The sequence below is a fragment of the Aquarana catesbeiana genome, linkage group LG02, assembly GCF_042186555.1.
Source record: "Aquarana catesbeiana isolate 2022-GZ linkage group LG02, ASM4218655v1, whole genome shotgun sequence".
Taxonomy (NCBI): domain Eukaryota; kingdom Metazoa; phylum Chordata; class Amphibia; order Anura; family Ranidae; genus Aquarana; species Aquarana catesbeiana.
In genome coordinates, this window is record NC_133325.1 from 596,136,861 (window position 1) to 596,162,947 (window position 26,087).

General features: G+C 41.6%; 1 protein-coding gene across 1 annotated transcript; it reads left to right on the plus strand.

The window, feature by feature from the left end:
- The first annotated feature begins 370 nt into the window (after positions 1–370).
- Positions 371–25,871, plus strand: LOC141130036 (uncharacterized). Its single transcript, XM_073618019.1, has 3 exons — positions 371–574; positions 24,429–24,531; positions 25,043–25,871. The coding sequence occupies exons 1-3, from the start codon at positions 555–557 to the stop codon at positions 25,568–25,570; spliced, it is 651 nt and encodes a 216-aa protein (XP_073474120.1). The 5' UTR covers positions 371–554; the 3' UTR covers positions 25,571–25,871.
- The last annotated feature ends 216 nt before the right edge of the window (positions 25,872–26,087 follow it).

Below are 26,087 nucleotides of genomic sequence, written 5' to 3' on the forward strand. Positions count from 1 at the left end.
ACTGAAAAGCTGGGGGTCATCATCATCTGGTGAGTGGGGATACATAAGGGGGTGTTGATTTGCCCCTGAAAAGCTCTGGAGCGTTTAAGGTTTTCTGCGCCTGAAAAGTTTTCTTCACCCTGGATTTTAACACTTAGAATACTTTTGATTGCTTAATTCGGACTTTGAAATGAAATTTAAATCTGTACTGAGTGGTGAACAACAATCACTCCCCGTGACAAAATTAAATAGTGGCGCTCTTTCCAACAAAACTTATTCACCTCCTATAGTGAAAAATAAAAAATCTAACAACCACCTTTTTACTGGTGTATAACTACATATAGTGCAACTCAACTTGCAAAAAATAAAAAAAAACAAAAAAAAAAAAAAAAAAACTCGGTTAACCATACAGCCAGCTTCTTCCTGTCACTAGTACGTTCCTATCCCATGATTAAGGTACAAGCGTATCGAAACATGTCGGGGGTGTGACCGTAAGAAGGAGAACACCACGTACTAGTGACAGGAAGAAGCTGGCTGTATGGTTAACCGAGTGGGGGAGATAGCTATACCCATTTATGAAGCAAGCGGCGAAAGGGTGAGAGATACTTTGAACGCTGGCGATTAGAGGGTCCGCCGTGACCGCATACCCCCTAGGAGGTTGATCTCAGCTGTTGGTTGATATTATATCAGACAGATTGCTGTGGAGTTTGCTGTGCTGTTTTGTTGTATACACAATGTGAGTGGAACTGTTGAAGTGTAATTTGCAGTGTGAATCATTAAAGTGTTTTACGTTATTACACTATTGGAAGTTCTTTTTTAATTTTATATGGAATGAGCCCCCTGGATGGACATGGTTTAACCCTTGCCAGTAGTAGCAGTCATCTATGCCTTTTAGCCTCATACGAAAGTGGAGGCATGAGGAGCTGGTGAGTGGCTGTCCATAGGGAGAGTGGTCACTGAACACAGAGGTGTGGTGGAAGATCATATTAGAAGATTTTTTTTTTTAATTTTTTTTTTTTGCAAGTTGAGTTGCACTATATGTAGTTATACACCAGTAAAAAGGTGGTTGTTAGATTTTTTATTTTTCACTATAGGAGGTGAATAAGTTTTGTTGGAAAGAGCGCCACTATTTAATTTTGTCACGGGGGGTGATTGTTGTTCACCACTCAGTACAGATTTAAATTTCATTTCAATTTTGTCTTATATATTAAGTGGCAGCTATAGGTAGGTGGTGTTCACCGGATGTGTATTACCATCTAGGTGAAGTATCCAAGGCGCAGTGGGTGTTGACCTAGTATTGGGTGGAGTGTGTCTAGGAATAACCGCATAGTCTTAATTCGGACTTTACTTTAGTTGGATTTTGTTATGATTATCTTAATTTATATTTACAGTTATTTATACTTACATTTTTGCACTTATATTTTAACTTGTGAGCGCCACATTTTCATATCGTCTCCTGGGCTGGCATTGGACGACTGTTCTGTCTATCATAGGAGGCGAGACTGTGTATTAAAGAGGCCGCCGAGTAAACAGGAGATTTTCCTGTATGTAATCTATCGGCGCTCATCCCGCCCCCGTCCCTGTCCCCTTCGAGGCATTGATGGCAATGCTGAGGCTGCACTGATGGCAATGATGAGGCTGCACTGATGGAAATGATGAGGCTGCACTGATGGCAATGGTGAGGCTGCATTCATGGCATTAGTGAGGCTGCATTCATGGCACTTGTGAGGCTGCATTCATGGCAATGGTGAGGCTGCAGATGGGCACTGATTAGGCTGCATTGATGGGCACTGACCCTTATTTTGCTTCACAGTTCTTTATTTAAAATGTTATTTTTTTCCTGAAACTTCCCTCTTAAAGTGAAGGTGCGTGTTATAAGCCTGTGCGTGTTATACGCCGATAAATGGGGTATACGCAAATAACACGCCCGAGCTCATCCTTAGTCCTGAGCAGTGCTCGGGGATTTGTTGGGGGCCACAAAAGATCTATCTCTATCTCTATCTCTTACGCCCAAGCTCATCTCTTCACCACACACAGCCACAAATGCAAGAGAATTCTTATTGGGCAGTGTATTAGTGCTCGGATGAACACACTTAGACCAAATTTTAATGGTTCAAAGAATGTCAGGCAAAATGGTCAGCCCTCATGCGTGTTCACTTCATCAAATCTGGCCCTCTTTGAAAAAAGTTTGGACACCTCTGGCCTAAACTGATGAAGAAATTTGTCATTTTTTTTGTTATTAGCGCAAAAAATAAAAACTGCAGAGGTGATCAAGTACCACCAAAAGAAAGCTCTATTTGTGGGAAAAAAAGGACATCAATTTTGTTTGTGTACAACGTCGCATGACCGCGTAATTGTCAGTTAAAGCGATGCAGTGTCGTATCGCAAAAAATGGCATGGTCATTAAGGGGCTAAATCCTTCCAGGGCTGATGTGGTTAAACTGAAATCCAGGCATTCAGGCTCCACATCAAAAACCTCCAGCCGGGATGGATAGCTCTCTAGATTGAACTTCCAGCTTGCATTCACAGGATTAGTGGGTGAAAATGTCAAGCTCAGTTTTTCACATAAACCAGGCTCAAAAAAGACAGACTAGAGAATATACAGTGCTCGCTGCTGCATTTATTAAGAAAAACAATCACAGATAGATTGCACTCACATTCTCCAATAGTCACTGGGCGCAAATACAGAATGCTAAATTGCTGGGTAAACTCATGTGCAATCCTAGTCACAAGACTGCTGACCACTGTAATCCTCCTGCACACAGCCACAGTGTTCCACCAAGATCACAAATCTCTGCCCTACCAGTTTCATCGCAATTATGTCATCACTTTTATCTTGCTAAGCAGTACAAATATTTTGTAAAAGTACGTGTTCACTTTTGTTTTAACTGCTTCAGCCTTGGAAGATTTTACCCCCTTCCTGACCAGAGCACTTTTTGCGATTTGGCACTGCGTTGCTTTAACTGACAATTGCGCGGTCGTGCGATGTTACACCAAAACAAAATTGACGTCCTTTTTTTCCCACAAATAGAGCTTTCTTTTGGTGGTATTTGATCACCTCTGCAGGTTTTATTTTTTGCGCTATAAACAAAAAAAGAGCGACAACTTTGAAAAAAAAGCTATATTTTTTACTTTTTGCTATAATAAATATCCCCAAAAAATATATAAAAAAAAAAATTTTTTCCTCAGTTTAGGACAATATGTACCATATTTTTGCTCCATAAGGCGCACCTGACCTTAAGACTCACCTAGGTTTTAGAGGAGGGAAAGAAGAAAAAAAATATTCAGAACCAAATGGTGTACTAAAATATTTTCCAGTGCCCATGAAATGCAGACTGACCATTGCCATAAACGCAGAGTGACCATTGCCATAAACGCAGCCTGACCATTGCCATAAATGCAGCCTGACCATTGCCATAAATGCAGCCTGACCATTGCCATAAATGCAGACTGATCAGTGCCATAAACGCAGACTGACCAGTGCCATAAACGCAGACTGACCATTGCCATAAATGCATAGTGACATGCAGAGTGACCATTGCCATAAATGCAGACTGACCATTGCCATAAATGCAGACTGACCTGATTTTATCTCATTTGCCTGACAGAAGACAGAGCAGCCGAGTGGCTGAATGCTCTGCCTTCTCAGGAACAGTGTCAAGCCCAGAGATCGCCTGCCGCCCACAGGGGGTATGGATGTCTGTCCCCCTCTCTCCTGTTTCTCTTCCAGCGGTGATGGCAGGGAACGTTGCCGTTGGCGGCGGGGGGGTGGTGCCAGTGGAAGTGCCTGTCTTATATATGCACCATAGGACGCAGAGACATTTTCCCCCATATTTCTGGGGGAAAAAAGTGTGTCTTATGGTGCGGAAAATACGGTAGGTTGTATTGTTAGCACACTGACACACTCCCAATAGGAGTACACGCCCACCAGTATCTTTCAATCTGTCTCTTCATGTATATCTAAAGTGATTGCACCTGATGGGCAGGAATAATAATACTATTTGCAACTGTGTTAGCCCTTGGCTATGTGCATCAAATCTCCAACTACAGGCCAAAATCGAAGTCCATTTGCATGCACATAAACAAAGAAAAACAGTTTTCTAAGCATATGTACCTGTGCAGTGTAAACCCTACAATTTTAAATGTCCAAGTCCCTGGGCATGATTAGTGCTAATAAACATTAACATCAGTCCCTGGCTGCAATGAGCTTCCAATCTAAAGTCCAAAACTAACTTTCTTACATTAAAGACTATTTCAGCAGGAGACAAATAAAATGCCAGTATGTCTTTATATTGTTGTGAGAAACCCACTCAGGGAGAACATATAAACTTCAACACAAGCATTAGCATGTTGGGGAATTGAACCAGCAACCCCAGTGCTGCTGGACAGAACTGCTACCCACTTAGCCAGCAGGCAACCTCATACATGTTCTCTGCATCTTTGTGGTGTGAACGAGCCCTAAGTCCATAGCCATGCTCAGTGTCACAAGCAATATACAATATATTGGCCTAAGTATTGGGACGCCTGCCTTTAAACGCACATGAACTGTGATGGCATCCCAGTCCAAAGCCTTGTCACATGATCGGATTGTTGGCCAACAGAGTGTCAGACTTTTGTCAAAAGGGCGTGTGCCTGGATCTTGTCTTGCATACTAACGGCACACAATTGTCGGCCAACAAACGCGAACGTAGTGACATACTACTTGGAATTTCAGCTCTTAAGCGCCACCCTTTGGGCACCTTCTGCTAATGTAGTGTTTGGTGAACATTGATTCCGAGCATGCGTGTGCATACTTTGGACTTTTGTGTGACGGACTTGTGTACAGATGATACGAATTCTGCCAACAGACCGTTGTCCGCCGAAAATTTACTAGCCTGCCATCCAACATTTGTTGACCGAAAGTTGGACAACAGTTTTCTGAAGGAGCGTACTAACAGTCGGATTTTAGGCCAACAGTCTGTCATCACACAATCCCCTGCCAACAATCGGATCATGTGTACGAGGCTTTAGTTCATAGGGTTCAAAATTCATTTGGCCCACCCTTTGCAGCTATAACAGCTTTAACTCTTCTGGGAAGGCTGTCCACAAGGTTTAGGAGCGTGTCTATGGCATGTGTGCGGTCAGGCACTGATGTTGGATGAGAAAGCCTGGCTTACAGTCTCCGCTATAATTCACCCCCAAGGTGTTCTGTTGTGTTATGGTCAGGACTCGGTGCAGGCCAGTCAAGTTCCTCCACCCCAAACACACTCACTATTCCAAATCATTTGGTGGAGGGGGGTTATGATGTGGGGTTGTTTTTCAGGGATTGGGCTTGGCCTCTTAGTTCCAGTGAAGGGAACTCTTAAGGCATCAGCATACCAAGACATTTTGGACAATTTGGCCCCTTCCTGTTCCATAAAGACATAGATAAACGAGTTTGGGGTGGAGGAACTTGACTGGCCAGCACAGAGTCCTGACCACAACCCGACAGAACACCTTTTGGCTAAATTAGAGCAGAGACTGTGAGCCAGGCCTTCTCATCCAACATCAGTGCCTGGCCTCGCAAATGCACTTCTGGAAGAATGGTCAAACATTCCCATAGACACACTAAACCTTGTGGACAGCCTTCCCAGCCTTCCCAGCCTTCCCAGAAGCCGTTCTATCTGCAAAGGGTAGGCCAAATCAAATTTTAACCCTATCGACTAAGACTGGGCTGCCGTTAAAGTTCGTGTGTGTGTAAAGGAAGACGTCCCAATACTTTTGGCTACATAATGTATCTGGCAAGATTTACAATGGCGGTGGAACCCTCCTACACACAATTTTTTTTTTTTTTAATTTCACAAGTAAAATACATAGAGAAACATAAATCCAAAAGCATATATTAAAAAATAAAATAACATAATATTTGTACAAAATATAGTTTAGAAGTACACTTTCAAACAAAGTTTTACAATATTTACATAACCCTCCCACTTCCCTCCCAAAGACCCACCCACAAAACCCAAAAAAACAAAAAGTACATAACAACAATAAAGATAACAAGAACATTTCACAACAATAAAGATATCAAGAACATTTCAAAACAAACAACAATAAAGATAACAAGAACATTTACAAAAAAAAAATCCCCCCCTTCATTAGCGAAAAACAACAAACTATCCCTATTATATACTATCCCTCCACCCTATCCCTACACAAACAAAAAACACTACTATACACTTTCTCCACACTGTCTCTTTCTCACCACCTGCACTCACCCTGAAAAACAAAAAGGTTAATCATTCAAAAATAAACATCAATAACATAATCCCAATATTTACATTATATACACCATTGTTTCCACTCCTCCAATTTCCATAAATTCCTTGCATTATTCTCTCCTAACTTCTTATAGTCATAATATGCATAATTATAAATCTTTCCTTGGACCATGGCCACGCACTCTTTCACTTTAGCCACTTCCTGCCTAAAATCAAAATATTCTGAACATCCCACAAACACTCTTTAATACAATTCACAACAACCCATAACAACCTCTCCTCATTCCTCCCTAAATCACACAAACCATATAATACCATCTCATACGTTACACTATTCACACCAGTCAATCCCTTAACCATCTTCTCCATCATTTTCCATATTTTCTTCGCATAGCGACACTCCCAAAACACATGTATCACCCTCTCAACCCCCCCCCCCACACACACACACACCCCAGTCTCTAGCACACCTCACTGTCCACAAGCCTTCTCCTCCTCTGAAACTCCCTTGTAGGCAAACACCCATGCACCCCCATCCACGCAATATCCTTCTGTCTACTATCCACTCCTTTACAGCACACATTCTTCCAGACTTTCTTACATTCAGCTACTCTTAAACCACCTATTCCTTCCACCTCCTCCCTTTCTTTCAGTATCTGCATTACCTTCTTACTCTCACACCATTTATCTCGCGTCATATCTTGCAACCCATACCTTCTCATATACCTTTCAATCCTCACATAAAACCAAGGCACAACAAAACATACAGGTTTCCTCAAATCAACATCACACAACTTATATTTCCGTAACACACTCCCACATGCATATCTTACCATACACCCTGCAACATTCTCTTTCTCACTTAATCTCACACACATACTTACATACTTCACCACCAGAAATTTCTCAATACTCACCATACCTTTCCCGCCATTCATTACCCCTTTCATTACTTTCTCCCTCTTCAACTTCTCCATCTTAGACGACCAAAAAAAGGAAAAACACACTCTCACAATTTGTTTCATCACTCTATCTGGAGCTGGAAAAACATAGTATAAAAATAACAAAATCGGAATCACAACAGCCTTCACAATCAACATCTTCCCTTCCAACGATAAAGTCCTTAAAGACCAAAAATCTACTTTCTTTTTCACCTTCATTAAAACATCCTGCCAACTCTCTCTCCCATACAAATGTGAATCAAACTTGACACCTAAAATCCTCACTCCTCCCACACAAAACTTCCAACCACATTGTTCAATAAGCCTCCATACACCAGACAATTTACACTCACTTTTCCCCATATTCACACAAAAACCACTCGCCATACAAAAAATCTCAATCAACAATTTTACCCTTTTTAACCCTGCCATATCTCTACAAATCACTGTAAAATCATCCATATATCCTAACATTTTAATTTCCTAGGTGAATGGGTAGGGGTACCATATACCCAATACTCATTCACATAGGGTGGGGGGCCAGGATCTGGGGGCCCCCTTATTAAAGGGGGCTTCCGGATTCTGATAAGCCCCCTGCCCGCAGACCTGGCCGTTGGTTGTCGGGAAGAGGCCCTTGTCCTCATCAACATGGGGGCAAGGTGCTTTGGGGTGGGGGGGCCCGCAGGGTGCCCCCCTCCCCCAAGGCACCAACCCCCCATGTTGAGGGCATGCGGCCTGGTACGGTTCAGGAGGGGGGGCACTCGCTCGTCCCCACCCCCTTTCCTGACCGGCCAGGCTGCGTGCTCAGATAAGGGTCTGGTATGGATTTTGGGGGGACCCCATGCCAATTTTATCGGTGTAGGGGGTTCCCCTTACAATCCATACCAGACCTAAGGGTTTGCCCCTGGTTTTCTCATTTAAAATTTGGCACGGCGTTCCCCCTCAGGATTCATACCAGACAGCTGTCAGCACTGCCTGTCACTCATCGCGAAAGGAAAAAAAGTTTTCCTTTCCTGATGAGTGAGCCATTTCGGCACTGGCGCCCGCGACGGGTCTCGTAGGTGTCAAATCTTGCCCAGAAAAGCAGCGAGATTGACACAATATCGCGGTCAACTACTGTATATCACTCGTCATCCACCCATTCACCAACACCTTACTTACCATACCTCTATTCAAACACTTAATCCACCCGATCAAAACCTCAGGTAACCCCATTCTCCTCAACACTTTAAACATAAACTCATGCGACATTCTGTCATACGCTTTTTCAAAATCCACCGTCAACACCGCCACCTCCTGCTTCCTCTCCTTAAAAAACCATAACACATCCCTCAAGCTCACCAAACTTTCTGCAATAGACCTCCAAGGCACCGCACACGCTTGCTCCTCTCCCACCAATTTCTCCACCACCGCACGTAACCTATTTGCCAGCACCTTCGCCACCACCTTATAATCTACATTCAACAATGATATAGGCCTCCAATTTTTCAACTCTCGCTTGTCGCCTTTTTTTTTTTTTTTTTTGAAAATTGACAATTTTTTATTGATTTTCCAAAAAAAAAAGGAATTGACAACATAAGATACAAGGAGATGCAGTTTGTAGCAGCATAGGTACTTTTGGTATAAAATCAACAAACAGATGATTAATGGTACAGATCGGTGCATAACTAGCTTGACTAACAACCGTCGAGTGACTACAAAGTCTTTACGTTACTCAGATAGCACAGCATTTTTGCCTTGTATAAAGAAACAAAAATAAATGGAAGAGGGGAAGAGTAAAACAGAAAGAGTAAGAAGGGTAGGAAAGCAGTAGAGAGTGAGGAAGAAGAAAGGACAACCATCCGCCCCCAGAACCCAGAATCTCTTGACAAAAAAAAAAATGGAAAAGAAATAAAAAAAACAATCAAAGGCAGTCGAGGGATATGAAGCGTTAAGTTATGGGGTTCTCCAAGAGGACCCAAAGTTTCCATATTCTATTATGTTTCTCAAGAGTGTCATTCAGAGAGGCTGTCAGATATTCCATTCTTTTGACATCTCTGATCCTGGAGTGCAATTCGGATAATGAGGGGGGTTCCTTCTGTTTCCACTTTAGGGCCACCAGACATCGCGCTGCAGTTAGGACATGTGATATGAGTTTTTTGGACACTTTAGAGAGAGAGGTCGGTGGGAGACCTAATAGAAAGGCCTTCGGATCAAAGGGCACTTCAGCATCAAAGATGGACTGGAACAAGGAATGCACCATTTGCCAATAGGGCATGATTAGAGGGCAGGTCCAATAGATATGAAATAGCATCCCCCTATCTTTACAGCATCGCCAACAGCAAGAATCGGCCGAAGGGTATATGGAGTGGAGCAGGTCCGGGGTCTGATACCAATGAAATAGAATCTTATATTGATTCTCTTTATAGCGCGTGCAAATGGAGCTCTTAGAGGCCTGAGACCATATAAGCTGCCATGTGTGCAGAGGTATGTCTATACCCAGAGCCTGCTCCCACTTACCCATTTAGGCATGTCGCGGACCGGTTGGTGATAAATCCATGGTCAGAAGCTGATAGGTACGCAAGATCATACCCTTAGGGGACGAGCCCTCCAAGCATAGTTTTTCGAATTCAGTTAAAGGGGAGAACTGAAGATTCGGTAACAGAGATTGTGCATAATGTCGTATTTGTAAGTAGCTAAAGAAAGCCTGTCTGGGAATATCAAAGTTGTTTTGCAGATCTTGGAAAGATCTTAGCGATCTATTTCTAGGGTCTATCAACTGGCCGTATCGAAATAAGGCCTTATCCACCAGAAGTGTGACATCTGCGAGGTCAAGCTGTCTGGGATATTAGGTGTGAATAAGAAGGAAGTGACCGGCGAAGAGGAGGTGGTAAGCAGGTATGTCGATTTGGCTCGTCGCCACAGCAAACACAGGAGGGTCATTGGCCCTAATAAATCTAAGCTGTCAGTGGATACATCAGAGCTTCATAACATGGAGTTCGGGTGTGCAGGGGCTAGCCACAACTTCTCAATTTGCGTCCATTGATTGAAGGCGTGAAGAGTGCACCAAGAGGCTACAGGGCGTAGCTGGGCAGCCAAGTAATATTTGGCTATATTAGGAAATGCTAGGCCGCCTTGGTTGCGGGAAGCGTATAGAACCGATCTAGAGATCCGCTGCTTCTTATAGTTCCAGAAGAAGTTTATCAAGTCGTCCTGGAGCCTCTTAAGGTGTGAGGATGGGATGGTAATAGGAAGCGTCTCAAAGAGATATAAGAGTTGAGGTAGAATTGTCATCTTTAAGGTCGCTAGGCGGCCAAAAAGAAACAACTTTAGGGACTTCCACTTGGCCAAGGAGGCTCTGATGGAGGTGTATAGTTGGGGAAAGTTGGCTTTATAAAGGGTATCGTATGTGGGAATGAGGTGGACCCCAAGGTATTTTAAGGAGGAGGACTTCCAGGAACAGTTAAATGTTTGCGTAAGAGCCATTAGTGTCCGATGAGGTATATTAAGGGGGAGGGCTTCCGTTTTACAGTTATTAATTTTATAACATGAAAGGGCACTGTATCGGTCTAGCTCTGCATGTAGGTTCGGGAGAGAGACATGGGGTTGTGTGAGGTTTAGGAGGACATCGTCTGCATATAGGGAAATCTTAAAGTCTCTGATACGAACTGGGATACCGTGAATGTTTGGGTTCTTTCTTATATGGGCTGCTAGGGGTTCAATACACAGTCACCTTTTTTATATAATAAAACAATCACGCTTTTTAACATAGATTCAGGCATCCTCCCCTCTTCCAAAACTTTCATCACCATCTCATACACACAATCACCAATCACCTCCCAAAACGTACAATAAAACTCAACTGGCAAACCATCACTCCCAGGCGTCTTACCTTTCTTTATACTTCCAAGACATTCATCAACTTCACCTTTACTCACTTTCTCCCCTAACATACTCTTATCCTCCATATCCAGACACATCTCCACCTGCTCCAACACTTCCTCCTCAACCCTCTCATCCCTCTTCTTTTCCATATACAAATCGGAATAAAACTTCCAAATTTCCTCTCCCAACCTCTCCTTTCCACTTACTACCTGTCCATTCTCATCCAACACACTTGACAAAACCATCTTCCCACCATATACCTTTTTAAACCAAGTACATTTCTCATCCTTCTCCTTCACTATCATCCTAGCTTGCGAAATAATCTCTCTCCCTCTCCGCTCCATAAAAACTCTCAACTTTCCTCTTGCTTCCACTAATTTACACCTCACATTCTCTCCCCATTCCCTCAGTTCTTCCAAATATTCCAATCTCTTCAGCCACCATTCATAAGCCTTACGCTCCTTCTTCGCAATCTCACAACCTTTCCTTACAAAAAACCTCTTAGTCTGACCTTTCACCCACTCCCACCACTCAATCACACTTAGAAAATCATTCCTCCTCATTTAATATACTCTCTTTTCATACCCTCATCTTCCAACAATTCCACATTCAACTTCCACACACCTTTACCATACATTACCTCCGATTCCATACTCACAACACACTCATTCCGACCATGGTCCGAGAAAGGCTCCCGTTGAATGGTAAAATATTCCGGCTGCAAATTTTTTGAAAGGAAACAAAAATCAATCCTAGATTGCACAGTACCCTTATCACTAAAATAAGAAAAACCACCACCTTCACCCACATCCCTTAACCCAAATAACCGTAAAATCTCACCCAACTCCTTCCCAGACTTATCAACATCCCCATCACCACCTCCACCTACACACCTATCCCCACTACGTAAGATACAATTAAAATCCCCCAACACATAATAGGATCCCTCGCCCCCAGAAAAAACTTAATCTTCTCAAAAAGATCCAATCTTCCCTTTTTGTCAACTGGTGCATACACACAAAATAACTTAAAACAAACACCCCCATACTCCAAAGTAACAAATAAACATCGTCCCACCTCCACCTCCACCTTCCTTAAAATCTTAATTTTATTATTTTTAATAAGCACCCCCACGCCACTACTCCTGCTCTGACACAACGACCATACCGCATCCCCCGGGTCCATCTTGCAGTATATGGTTCCTCCTTCATGTTGCCATCCTGTCAGCAAAAAATATCAGCAGCATGCCCTGATAAGATTTTAAAAATGTTGCCTGCCTACATGCCATCCAAATAATTCTGCAGTTGTGGGAAGATACCCATAAGTGCATAGAAAATCAGGAAGGGATCACATTCCTGTCATGACGATTTTTTTTTCTTTTTTCCGGCTTTATCTCTGGCTCTAGTCCTAGGTCCCACCCCTAACCCAGGGCTAACCCCCCTGTTTTTTTCTTTACCATCTTTTTCGGTACCCTGCAGTACCCCATCACCTCCTGCAGCTCGAACACCTGACCAGTACTCACGTACGATGGCACCTGCGAGGAGTCGGAGTTAATCACAGCTTCAGATGTTCCAGGGTCCAGAGAGTCTTGGAAAGAGCCTATGACCTGGGAGCACTCAGCAACCTCCATTTTTCTTTTTAGGGAAAGCTGCCCCACCTCCATCTCCTCCTCCGATTCCTCCGATTCCTCACCGCTCCCTTCCGACTCGCCCTCGGCCATGAGGTGCCCAGGGACACTCTCCTCCGGTACAGAAGAGGCCCCTTCCTCCCTCACGGCATCAACAGGGGAGGGACCTGGCTCACCCTCCATAGGCGGGCAGACATCAGCCCGCACCACCACTTCCTCGGGCAGCACTACGGCCTGTTCCACGGAGTTCACTGCAATCGGTACGGAACCCAGTCTGGCCACATCCGTATAGGATAACACCTTCTTGCCCACAACCACCTCAGCCTCCACTGCTTTTTCCACCACAACTACTGGAGTGGACTCAGATGTTCGGGTTACCTTCGGGCACTGTCTCGCAAGGTGCATCCCACTCCCGCAGATGTGGCAGATCTTCTTCTCCAGACACTGACCGGCTCCGTGACCCTGCTTAAAACAATTGCGGCATGTTAAACCGGCCTCGCACTGGTCTTTGGTGTGCCCAAAAGCGAAGCACTGTCTGCAGAAGAGGGGCTGGCCAGGGTACCACAGGTAGCCACGGTTCCTCCCAATGGAGAAGGACTGATGGGGGTGCCTGACGCCACCTATACCCTCCTGATCTGCCCTAAAAATCACCCAGAATTTACGCTGTCCATTAAAGGTACCTAGCACATTCGTCAGCTTCACGCCCGCAGAAACTGACTTGCAGTACCTGAATAAAAAGGCAGCGATCTCCCCATCCTGTACAAAAGGATTGTACATATGCACAGTGATGGGGACCCGCATTTTCGTCTCACTAGACAGGAATGTGATCCCTTCCAACATTTCGTCGCCCTCTTTCTCGCCATTACGTAGCATACGTGTCTGCAGATCTTCCTTTTTCCAGAAAATAACGTCATACATTCCAGTGGTAGGGAAGCACTGCATGCAAAAAATTTCTCTCGGCATCCCAAAAAGCTCTTCAGTCAATTGCTTTTGAATGAAGTACAATCCAACGTCATTCCTTCTAGGCTCGGCCACGACCAGCCTCAAAGTATTTGGTGCGCTCGGAGCCCCCACCATACCTATGCCCACCAATCCCACAGCCAACACATGGATGGTAGGGAAAGACGATCACTCTCGTACACTCCCGGTGGTGTCCCCCCCAATAGCAGCATGGGATGCACCCAAGGGAAACACCCCAAGGCTGAGAGGGACTGGCACCGGTCGTTACCTAAAGGCCAAATCCAAGGCAGAAATTCCAAGCCACAATTCTGTCTCTGAGCTCTTCAGGCAGTTCCTTTGACCTCATGATTCTCATTTGCTTTGACATGTACTGTGAGCTGTAAGGCCTTATATAGACAGATGTGTGGCTTTCCTAACCAAGTCCAATCAGTATAATCAAACACAGCTGGACTCAAATGAAGGTGCAGAACCATCTCAAGGATGATCAGAAGAAATGGACAGCCCCTGAGTTAAATATATGAGTGTCACAGCAAAGGGTACTGAATACTTAGGACCATGTGATATTTCAGTTTTTCTTTTTTAATAAATCTGCAAAAAATGTCAACAATTCTGTGTTTTTCTGTCAATATGGGGTGCTGTGTGTACATTAATGAGGAAAAAAAAATGAACTTAAATGATTTTAGCAAATGGCTGCAATATAACAAAGAGTGAAAAATGTAAGGGGGTCTGAATACTTTCCGCCCCCACTGTATATTCAATAGTAGTCTTATATGGAGCCAATCTATCCCTGAGATCTTTAATCTCTTTATACATCAGGAATAGTTTGAGTCGTTTTCTATCGACAAGCAATTCTAAAAGTTTATAAATGTATGGGGACTAGTGCGCAAAGGACCACAAGGTGAACAAAAAATATCTGAAACTGACAATGAGGTACCCGGTAGAGAGCTGCCAACATAGATGGGTCCACTCAGTTCCCCCAAGGAAAACAATAAAATTATATAAAATATGTGGCGCTACTCTATCAGTCAGTAACGATCAGACAATGAAAAAGCCTAAACCGTAAAAATCTGAGGTGGGAGATAAGGTAGACAAAATAAAATCCAACCCATAAATACAAGACAAAAGAAAATTAAAATGAGCTAGGGACTGGTAACGCACAGGAGTCCCTCAGAGAAGACAACAATTCTGAATTGTAGAGGTAGATGGGTGAATGACAATCATTAAAATGCTCGGTGAAAATAAGATCAATAGTATACTATATCAGCCACCCTGCCTCAAGGGAAGTGACAATCAGAAAGAAACTTATAAATAAAAATATAATGACTTCCCAAACAAACTGAACAAAAAACTTGGATGATAGGCAAAACACCAAATAAAACTTAGGGTGTACCACAAGTAAAAATCAATAAATCTCTAGTGATGATATCATATCTTAAAAGTGAACCATATTAGATTATGTGCAAAAGTGCAAAGAAGTCTGAAACATGCAGAAATTCCATATTGATGTGAATCCACAGTATCAATATAAAATACAAACAGTGAAAAATGGTGCAATCATAATATTCTAATGCACTATAAATAAGTATTAATGAGTAGAATAATAAATAATAATAAATAATATGAGGACAGGCAATCCCACAACAGAGATGCCTTCCCACACAGTGACAATGGTGCAATTTAGTCCATAAAAAAGTGAGACTGTGATGAGTGATGTCTGCAAAGACCAATCTTTAGTTGAAGTGCCAAGTGTGTAGTGACTGGTGCTCTTCTTTTGTATACGTTCTGGTGCATACACCAAGTGTTTCCCCCAGCCTCTCACCTCCAGCAGCGGCCCCCAATGGGCCAAGTAGAGCGGGTGGATAATCTAGGAGAGGATGTATTTCCTGGAGCGATGTCAGCAGAACTGTCCCTCTGGATCTCCTCCCGCCGCTCACAGTAATCCCAGCAATTGTTTAGGAACAAAGGAGAGGTCTCATGGTGTAGTATTTACGAATAAGTTTATTAATCAAACATAAAAACTTACATTAAAAATAGCAGCGATCAGTAGATGTGTAAAGCTTCCGGGTTCGGCCGTCCCCGAGAAGCGTCGGCACCTGACTCCTCCTACCCCGACGCGTTGCGTCACACCACGTGACTTTATCAAAGGGATGAGGAGTCCGGTGCCAGCCATTCAGTTTATATACGCGCCGTTGACATAGCAACGGCTAAAACAACAATTACAAACGAGCTTGCGTGTATGATGCCGAACAGTGGGAAGGTGTAAACAGTGTATTCAATTATACTCATAAAAAACATGATCAGTAAACCTCATCTTATTTATATGAATCAAAATAAAAACGCATGTTAAAACCATAATTGTTATTAAAATTAATTAGCCTTATAGGTTCTCATAGTAAACATTATTGTTCATAGAGCCATCACATCATTATCGCCATCTTGTGGTGACTGGGAATATCAACCATAATTAAACCACGGGAACCAAAAATTAACTAAAAAATATATATATTCCATTCAGAACACTGGTCAATATGTTAATCAAGCAAAACAAATGACCAGCCCAAATAAACAAATCCAGATACACAGGAGATCTTAGGAAATTACTATAAAATATTAAAATTCAAATAAAATTATTTATAAATATCTACAAGTGGACTAAGAATGGGATGTACATATAATTAAATATAAAATTCAGATACTCAAAATATAGGATAAAACCTAGCATGCAATAAATAGGATCAGAAGAAATGGATCTAATCAATAAATGGAAAAGGAGAAAGGATGGAATAAACAAACATACCAGATCCAATACCCAGAAATGAACACGTACTAAGTCATGGTATCAATAAAATTATAAAACCACTAAAAATTGGAGATAAAACAATTTAAATCGAATTCCACGTTATGTCCTAGGGGCGATAAAGTCTGTAATTCATGAATCCATCTGGATTCTGCCTGACTAATTCTGATAATTTTATTGTCGCCCCTCCAGTGGGGTTTATACTTTTCAATCCCACATATCCTCAATAGTGATCCTTCATCCTTGAGGATATGTGGGATTGAAAAGTATAAACCCCACTGGAGGGGCGACAATAAAATTATCAGAATTAGTCAGGCAGAATCCAGATGGATTCATGAATTACAGACTTTATCGCCCCTAGGACATAACGTGGAATTCGATTTAAATTGTTTTATCTCCAATTTTTAGTGGGTTTTATAATTTTATTGATACCATGACTTAGTACGTGTTCATTTCTGGGTATTGGATCTGGTATGTTTGTTTATTCCATCCTTTCTCCTTTTCCATTTATTGATTAGATCCATTTCTTCTGATCCTATTTATTGCATGCTAGGTTTTATCCTATATTTTGAGTATCTGAATTTTATATTTAATTATATGTACATCCCATTCTTAGTCCACTTGTAGATATTTATAAATAATTTTATTTGAATTTTAATATTTTATAGTAATTTCCTAAGATCTCCTGTGTATCTGGATTTGTTTATTTGGGCTGGTCATTTGTTTTGCTTGATTAACATATTGACCAGTGTTCTGAATGGAATATATATATTTTTTAGTTAATTTTTGGTTCCCGTGGTTTAATTATGGTTGATATTCCCAGTCACCACAAGATGGCGATAATGATGTGATGGCTCTATGAACAATAATGTTTACTATGAGAACCTATAAGGCTAATTAATTTTAATAATAATTATGGTTTTAACATGCGTTTTTATTTTGATTCATATAAATAAGATGAGGTTTACTGATCATGTTTTTTATGAGTATAATTGAATACACTGTTTACACCTTCCCACTGTTCGGCATCATACACGCAAGCTCGTTTGTAATTGTCGTTTTAGCCGTTGCTATGTCAACGGCGCGTATATAAACTGAATGGCTGGCACCGGACTCCTCATCCCTTTGATAAAGTCACGTGGTGTGACGCAACGCGTCAGGGTAGGAGGAGTCAGGTGCCGACGCTTCTCGGGGACGGCCGAACCCGGAAGCTTTACACATCTACTGATCACTGCTATTTTTAATGTAAGTTTTTATGTTTGATTAATAAACTTATTCGTAAATACTACACCATGAGACCTCTCCTTTGTTCCTAAACAATTGCTGGGATTACTGTGAGCGGCGGGAGGAGATCCAGAGGGACAGTTCTGCTGACATCGCTCCAGGAAATACATCCTCTCCTAGATTATCCACCCCCTCTACTTGGCCCATTGGGGGCCGCTGCTGGAGGTGAGAGGCTGGGGGAAACACTTGGTGTATGCACCAGAACGTATACAAAAGAAGAGCACCAGTCACTACACACTTGGCACTTCAACTAAAGATTGGTCTTTGCAGACATCACTCATCACAGTCTCACTTTTTTATGGACTAAATTGCACCATTGTCACTGTGTGGGAAGGCATCTCTGTTGTGGGATTGCCTGTCCTCATATTATTTATTATTATTTATTATTCTACTCATTAATACTTATTTACAGTGCATTAGAATATTATGATTGCACCATTTTTCACTGTTTGTATTTTATATTGATACTGTGGATTCACATCAATATGGAATTTCTGCATGTTTCAGACTTCTTTGCACTTTTGCACATAATCTAATATGGTTCACTTTTAAGATATGATATCATCACTAGAGATTTATTGATTTTTACTTGTGGTACACCCTAAGTTTTATTTGGTGTTTTGCCTATCATCCAAGTTTTTTGTTCAGTTTGTTTGCGAAGTCATTATATTTTTATTTATAAGTTTCTTTCTGATTGTCACTTCCCTTGAGGCAGGGTGGCTGATATAGTATACTATTGATCTTATTTTCACCGAGCATTTTAATGATTGTCATTCACCCATCTACCTCTACAATTCAGAATTGTTGTCTTCTCTGAGGGACTCCTGTGTGTTACCAGTCCCTAGCACATTTTAATTTTCTTTTGTCTTGTATTTATGGGTTGGATTTTATTTTGTCTACCTTATCTCCCACCTCAGATTTTTACGATTTAGGCTTTTTCATTGTCTGATTGTTACTGACTGATAGAGTAGCGCCACATATTTTATATAATTCTAAAAGTTTAATCCCTACTTCATTAAAATATCTAAACCATGACTCTACATCTGGGTCACCCTGTTGTGGAAAAACATCCCATCGAAGGCCTCTGAGTACCATCTGCTCCTTGGTGTATTGCTCCAGGAAGGCTGTGTCCCATTGTAAATGTAGTTCACTAACCATCAGGTTTTTAAGCCTGAAGAATAATCTGCCAATCTCAGTATCAGAGTTGGTAGTGATAAAAACACCTTCAGTGTTAAAAGACCTGGTCGTCCTATATTTAAAAACATCCATGTGTAAAAATACAACCAAAAAAAAAAGAAATAAGAAGAAAGAAGTAGCAGCAGTAAACAAAAAAGTCAAAGTAGAAATGTGGATATGGGCGTGACTGCGCTAACTTCAAGTGAGATAAAAAAGCAGCTACAAAAAATGTGACAAACATATGTAGCATAAATGGTGAATGTTGTAGAGCTAATACATGTACACATCAATAATCAAATGAAACCATGCAAAAGGTCAAGTGTTCAAGCAACAAGTATAATAAAACAAATGTGATGTTTCTACCATCTTTTGCGGATGACATATGGGCCATCCATAACAGACTCAGTTTATCCATTGGACTTTATCACATTTGTTCTTTTATACTTGTTGCATGAACACTTGACCTTTTGCATGGTTTCATTTGATTATTGATGTGTACATGCATTAGCACTACAACATTCGTCATTCATTACATGTAGATGTCATGCTTTTTATATTGGTAAGACTATCTGTGAATTTGGCCAGAGAATCAGAGATCTGCCACTGCTCTACTTGTCAGAACCCTAACCCTCCACCTTACAGGTACAGGGGGTCCCCTAGTTACAAACACCCGACTTACAAACGACTCCTACTTACAAACGGAGGGAGACAACAGGAAGTGAGAGGAAATCTACCCCTAGGAAGGGAAATTCACTCCTGTAAGAGCTATTATGGGGAAAAAGTACCTCCACTGATGCTTTATCACCAAGGCTTGTTTCCACAACAACCCAAAATTTTCAAAATCCAATTGTCATTGAGACAGAAAGTGAGGTGAAATCTTCTGAACAGGGGCACACACAGCAAAACAAATGTTACAGGGGTGATAACCCTTCCCTATGCTATCCAAAAAGCTTAAAAATAGTTTTTTTGGCTGGAGCTACACTTAAAAAATGTACCTGTTCCGACTTACAAACAGATTCAACTTAAGAACAAACCTACAGTCCCTAACTTGTTTGTAACCCGGGGACCCCCTGTACTCTGTCCCTCATTGTTATTGTTATAATATAAGTACACTACGCAACATCTCAGCAAATAACCGACTCCTACTATGCCTCCTTGATTAAACTTCCACCGTTACCCTCACATATATATGGCCAATGGGCCTAAAAAAGCCTGCGGAGTCCTTATTGCCATTAAGGATTCAGTTGTATTTCGCCACATTGGTACCATTCAAAACTCCCAAGGAAGGTACATTATTCTCATTTGTGAACTACACCAGGTAATTTTTACACTCGTGAACTTATACACTCCTAATACTAAACAGCGGAAATTTCTTGCCCCATTGTTTACTAAAGTGGCGGCAGTAATACAGGGAACCCTTATCCTATGTGGAGACTTCAATACAATTTTGGATCCCTCTTTGGATTCCACCACCTCTGCCAGGAAATCAGTCTCCTCCATTGTTCCCCTACTCCACAAATATGAACTGTATGATATCTGCAGATGCCTCTATGGATCCGAAAGAGATTTCACTATCTTATGAGCTGCACACTCTTCTTAATCTTTTATTGATTTTTTCTTTACTGATAAAAGGTCGCTTCAAAATGTTCTGAGCGCGAGCATTGGCGCAATATCTTGGTCGGACCATGCACCGATCACCCTATAATTTGATGACAAACTTCGTAACCCCCCCCCACACTTTGGAGACTAAACACCTCCCTTCTGGAGGACAAGGTACTGTGCCAAAAGATCGTGCAGGAACATCACGACTTCTTTAATTACAATGACTCCTCTGAAATGAATAGATTCACTTTGTGGAATGCTTATAAGGTGTATATGAGGGGGGTATTGATCAAAATGGCCTCTTATGTTAAAAGGCAGAGGATAAAGCAGATTTCAGACTTACTCCACGCCAACCCTAAAAGAGCGAGATAGCAAACTCACACCAGACCCTCAACTTACACAAGCCATCTTACAAGATAGACAGCAGCTACGGCCTCTCCTCCTTTATAAGCACGAAAACAACCTTAAATACCTTAAAGCCAGCTATTATGGCCTACATAATAAAGCGGGAGCTTGGTTAGCTAGAAAAGTGAAAGCAAAACAGGCGAAACAAAAAATAGCTTCTCTTACCCACCACCTTACCCACAATACTCTATCTAATCCAAAAGATATTGCTAATACTTTCGCTGATTATTACCAGTCCCTTTATGACCTTCGTAATGAAGCCTCCACCCCTCAACCATCATCTGTGCTTATTAACGCTTTTTTACGTAAAATAAAACTCTCTAACCTTACTGAAAACCAACTTGACTCCATACCACAACCTTTTACAATCCAAGAAATTTGCTTAGAAATCAATAAATTACCCAATCATAAGTCCCCAGGAGATGACGGTTTTTCAAATGAATACTACAAACGGCTCTCCTCAGAAACTGCCCCTTACCTGCTATCAGTCTTCAGTCTTGCTTCATCCTCTGGCACCTTTCCATGTGAAATGTTAAGAGCAGTGATTGTGACAATCCCAAAACCTAGCAAAGATATTACCAATCCTGCACACTATAGACCCAAATCCCTTCTTAATACGGACGTAAAACTTTATGCCAAGTTGTTATCACTCCGACTACAGAAAATTCTGCCATGCCTCATCCACCCGGATCAAGTGGGCTTTGTCCATGGCTGACGGTACTAGACATTTTATCAACTTAATCTCACAAGCCTCTCGATCGCCTTCTCTGCTTCTCTCCTTAGATGCGGAGAAGGCGTTCGACAGGGTCCACTGGGGATACCTTCAAACAGTACTTAACACCTTTGGAATAATGGGTTGGATGCAGAAAGCCATCTTATCCCTCTATTCCACCCCATCAGCCATCGTTCTTACCTCAGGCATCACTTCCAAGCCAATACAAATAACGATTGGAATGAGACAAGGATGCCCCCTATCACCAATCATCTTTACACTGCTTATGGAACCATTGGCAGAGAGCATTAGGTCCCACCCTAACATTACAGGAATCTCCATAGCGGGCGAAGAACATAAAATAAGTCTCTTCGCAGACAATGTCATGCTCATGATTTCCAATCCTAAGAGATCACTGAGACAAAGAAAATCCTAACTGAATTTAGTGCGATATCATATTATAAATTAAACGCCAACAAATCCCAAATCTTAGGCATCAACATCCCGACCTCTATGCAGACTTATTTAACCAATAACTTCCCTTTTGAATGGTCTCCTCACTCTCTGTCCTTTCTGGGAGTTCAACTGACTCCACACTCCTCACAACTTTATAAACACAACTTTAAGCCCTTTTTAGAATCGCTACCCCAACAACTATCCTACCTAAAATCGCAAGAATTGTCAGCAGCAAGGAGAATAGCGACCCTAAAAATGCTGATCCTTCCTAAGCTCCTCTACTTATTTCATACCTTAATAATCCCACTGCCAAATACCTTCCTCTCCTCTGTACAAAAACTTGCAGTGCACTGCAGTGCAAATCACATGCGATGTCCATGCAATGCGATTTCAACCATACACATAGTATGGCTGAAATCGCATTGCATTCGGATTAAACTCGCACAGGACCCTTTTTTGGGATTCCGTACCAGAATCGGATCGCATGGGTGTTCACACCTATGAAATCCAATTCATGTCCGAACTGACAGTTCGCAGTGTGATATGCAAGCTGTAATGGTGGTGTCATTACCAATGTATTGACACTCCCCAGTGTGAACTGCTGTGCAAGTTGGGTGCGATGCGGGAACCCGTAGTGGATTCGCAGGGTTCCCGCATCGCAGCAGTGTGAACCGGGCCTTAATGGTATTTAGGGATTTGGTACTGCTTGTTCAGCCAGACAAGTTCAGCCAGCGTATAGACGTATGCAGTAGGCACATAAGATTTTGTTTTGAACAAGAACTCTATGTTAACCTATGTGTCCATGCACTTTTGGTGTTTACAGGCATATTTGAAGAGGAGCGTTTACAGGCTAAAAAAAAAAAAAAAAAGTCACACGTGTGTTTTTGAAAGGATTTTTCGGGCAGAAAAAAATGCTTGATGCACATAAACACAGTGTTCGGGCGCGTTTGGAGTTTTGAAGTGTACATTTGATTATAGTGAAAAATGAGCAGAGGGGAATGTTTTGGATAAAAAAACACTTATTAAACACAAACATTCATAAACGCGTGTGCAATATGAGCAATTATGAGCGTGTTTTATGCCTCTTTTTCTCAGGCATTTTTCAGTTGCCTAGTGTGCATGACCCCCAAGGGATTTTTTATACTGAAAGTCCCGAGTTCAGTGTGCAGTTACGTATGTGTGCTTGTTGTGCATTTGCTGTATTTTTTAGCATTTGGTTTTTACTTGCATTCACATATATTTGCTGTTTGTTCATATATGAAAAATGCAGCATACTGTTCCTTTTTTTTTCTTTCTAGTTTTTTTATTGGATTTTAAAGTAAGCCTCGGTTCCAGTGGCGACACATCCATAGGGGGCACCCGGGCGCCCCCCCCCCCCTTCCTGTAGTCACCAAAAAAAAAAAGTCCTTTAACTAAGTGCATTGTGTTTGGGTGCCAGACACAGTGCACTATGGGAAGCCCCACGTCAATGCAATCACAAGATTTCAGACGTGGCGCTTCATTTGCAGGATTTTTACTTTTTTTTTTGCATATTCACATTTTAAAACACAACTCTATGTATGCCAAGTTTGCAATAAGTACAGGCACTGGCAAAACTATGTGTATGTGTGGTATATATGTACTTCATTGTCTGCGGTGACCTCTGCTTATTGCTGTTTCCTGAGCACCTTTTTTGTGTTTCCTGTTTTTTTTTCTCTGGTGAACAAGGAGTGTGGCTGGGCTGTGAGACACATTGATGTCATTAGAGCCCGGTGTATAATGTAGAGCCTGGTATATGATGTACAGAGCTCTGTGTATAATGTACAGCCTGGTATATGATGTACAGAGCCCGGTGTACAATGTACAGCCTGGTATATGATGTACAGAGCCCGGTGTAGTACATCATATACCAGGCTGTACATTATACACAGGGCTCTGTACATCATATACCAGGCTCTACATTATACACAGGGCTCTGTACATCATATATAGAAAATATCAGTCCAGCCTTTTGCATCTGAAAATCGCCCTTTTGATGTAAAAGGGCAAACTTCAGATGCAAAAGGTTGGACTGATATTTTCAACCCACAAATCTATATATGATGTTTTGAAACCATGCGAGACTCATGTGACTTTGACCCTGTTACCATGAGAGAGGAAGCAGGCTTTGCCGTGCTGCTGGAAGATCATGATTTTAAATATTGTATGACACTTTTCCACAACATCATGCCACATGTGGACCTCCTCTATGCAAAACTCCAGAAGGACACAGATTCAGTCCACATTAAGGGGAGCATCCAGCGGGACATACAGAAGATCAGGTAGCAGCGTTATTCCTCCTTTTCCATGTGTTGTTATTATCATTATTATTTTTTTTTATTATTATTATTGCTCATACATTTTGCAGAGATTCTATCCCATCCCTGGTTGACCAAAGCAGTCAAGGTGGTTCTCAACCAAAGAGGCAGGACTCGCTGAATCCAGGAGAACATAAATCCATTGCAGCCGAGGTGAGTTTTTATTTGTTGCAATATTTGTCTTTTTGATAGCTCCCTTATAGATATGAAGATTGGGGAGAAATATTTTTCTTACAATATTGATATAAAAATTATGTGATCTAAAAGGATTTGATATTCCCTCTAGTGGATAACATTAGTATTACAGCCTTCATATCTGTTAGCTCCCTGACCATCAGCAATGCATGAAACTTGACATATTTACGAAGAATGTCTTGTCCATGTGTATGGAGTTCTGAGAAATTATGGATTCAAAACCACTGAAACTGATCTCCCTTTATAACTTAAAAATGATCATGTTAAAATGACAAGTTTTAAGTTATGAAGGGAGATCAGTTTCAGTGTTTTTGAATCCATAATTTCTCAGAACTCCATACACATAGACAAGACATTCTTAGTAAATATGTCAAGTTTCATGCATTTCTGATGGTCAGGGAGCTAACAGAGATGACATTGACATTTTGTCATCACTACCTAATTTTTGATTTTATCCTTCACTCTATAGGTCTGTGATACCATACTATTACACACCATGCAACGTTTCTCCTTCACAAACCACCTTATTAGTGCCACCTTGCTTCAGGCAGACAGGTTTGAACAGTATGCAATGGAGTTTCTGGAGGATGCACTGAGTGAGACTTTGAAGGCCTATCCACTGCTCAATAAGAATAAGTTAAAGACAGAGCTTGGTCTCATCTACCGCACAGAAGAGTTCAGAAAGTGTAATGGTGCTGTGGACCTATTCCAGTTGTTTGTGGAGAACAATCTTGCTAATGTATTTAGAGAGACTGTCACTCTGCTAAAGATCTTCATCACCACACCCATGACCACAGCAGAAGCTGAGAAGTGCTTCTCAACCTTAAAAAGGATTAAGACTTTTCTGAGAAATAGCATGACCCAGGAAAGGCTGAATGCATTGGCTATGCTGTCAATGGAAAAGAGAGTGGTGACAGAGATGACTGACTTCAACCAGAAGGTCATTGAGAAATTTGCAAGCCAGAAAGAAAGGAGAGCAAAATTTATTTTCAAATAGTTCTACTGGCGCTAATGTAAATGTGGTGTGCATTTGCATTCAGTCACCTTTACTCTGATTCAGAGTTTTTTTGTTGTACAATAAAGTTTGTTTGCTGTTTTAAAAAAAAATCACTGATTTGTGGTACATTTATTGCATTCTTTAACAGTTGACCTTAACATTAGGATTTTCTATATTTTATCTAGATATGTAATCTGTCCTGTGATGCTGGGACTGTATACTTTGTCCTGTGATCTGAGCTGTATACTCCTGACACTATGGGTGGAAGCAAGTGGAATACAGGGGACGGAGTGAGTGGTTTATGAGAAGTGGAAGGAGTCAAAAATGATGGGCGGGGTCTGGCGCCCCCCCATCCAAAAACTTCACCAGCCGCCACTGGTTGAACTGATCTGGGACGACAGTGTTCAGTTCTCCTCCAAAGATTTAAATTTATGTATATTGTATTCTCTCTTCATAGGACCATTTTAGTCATGCGTTTGTCTTAATAAATTTATATATTTTTATACAATTGTGTATG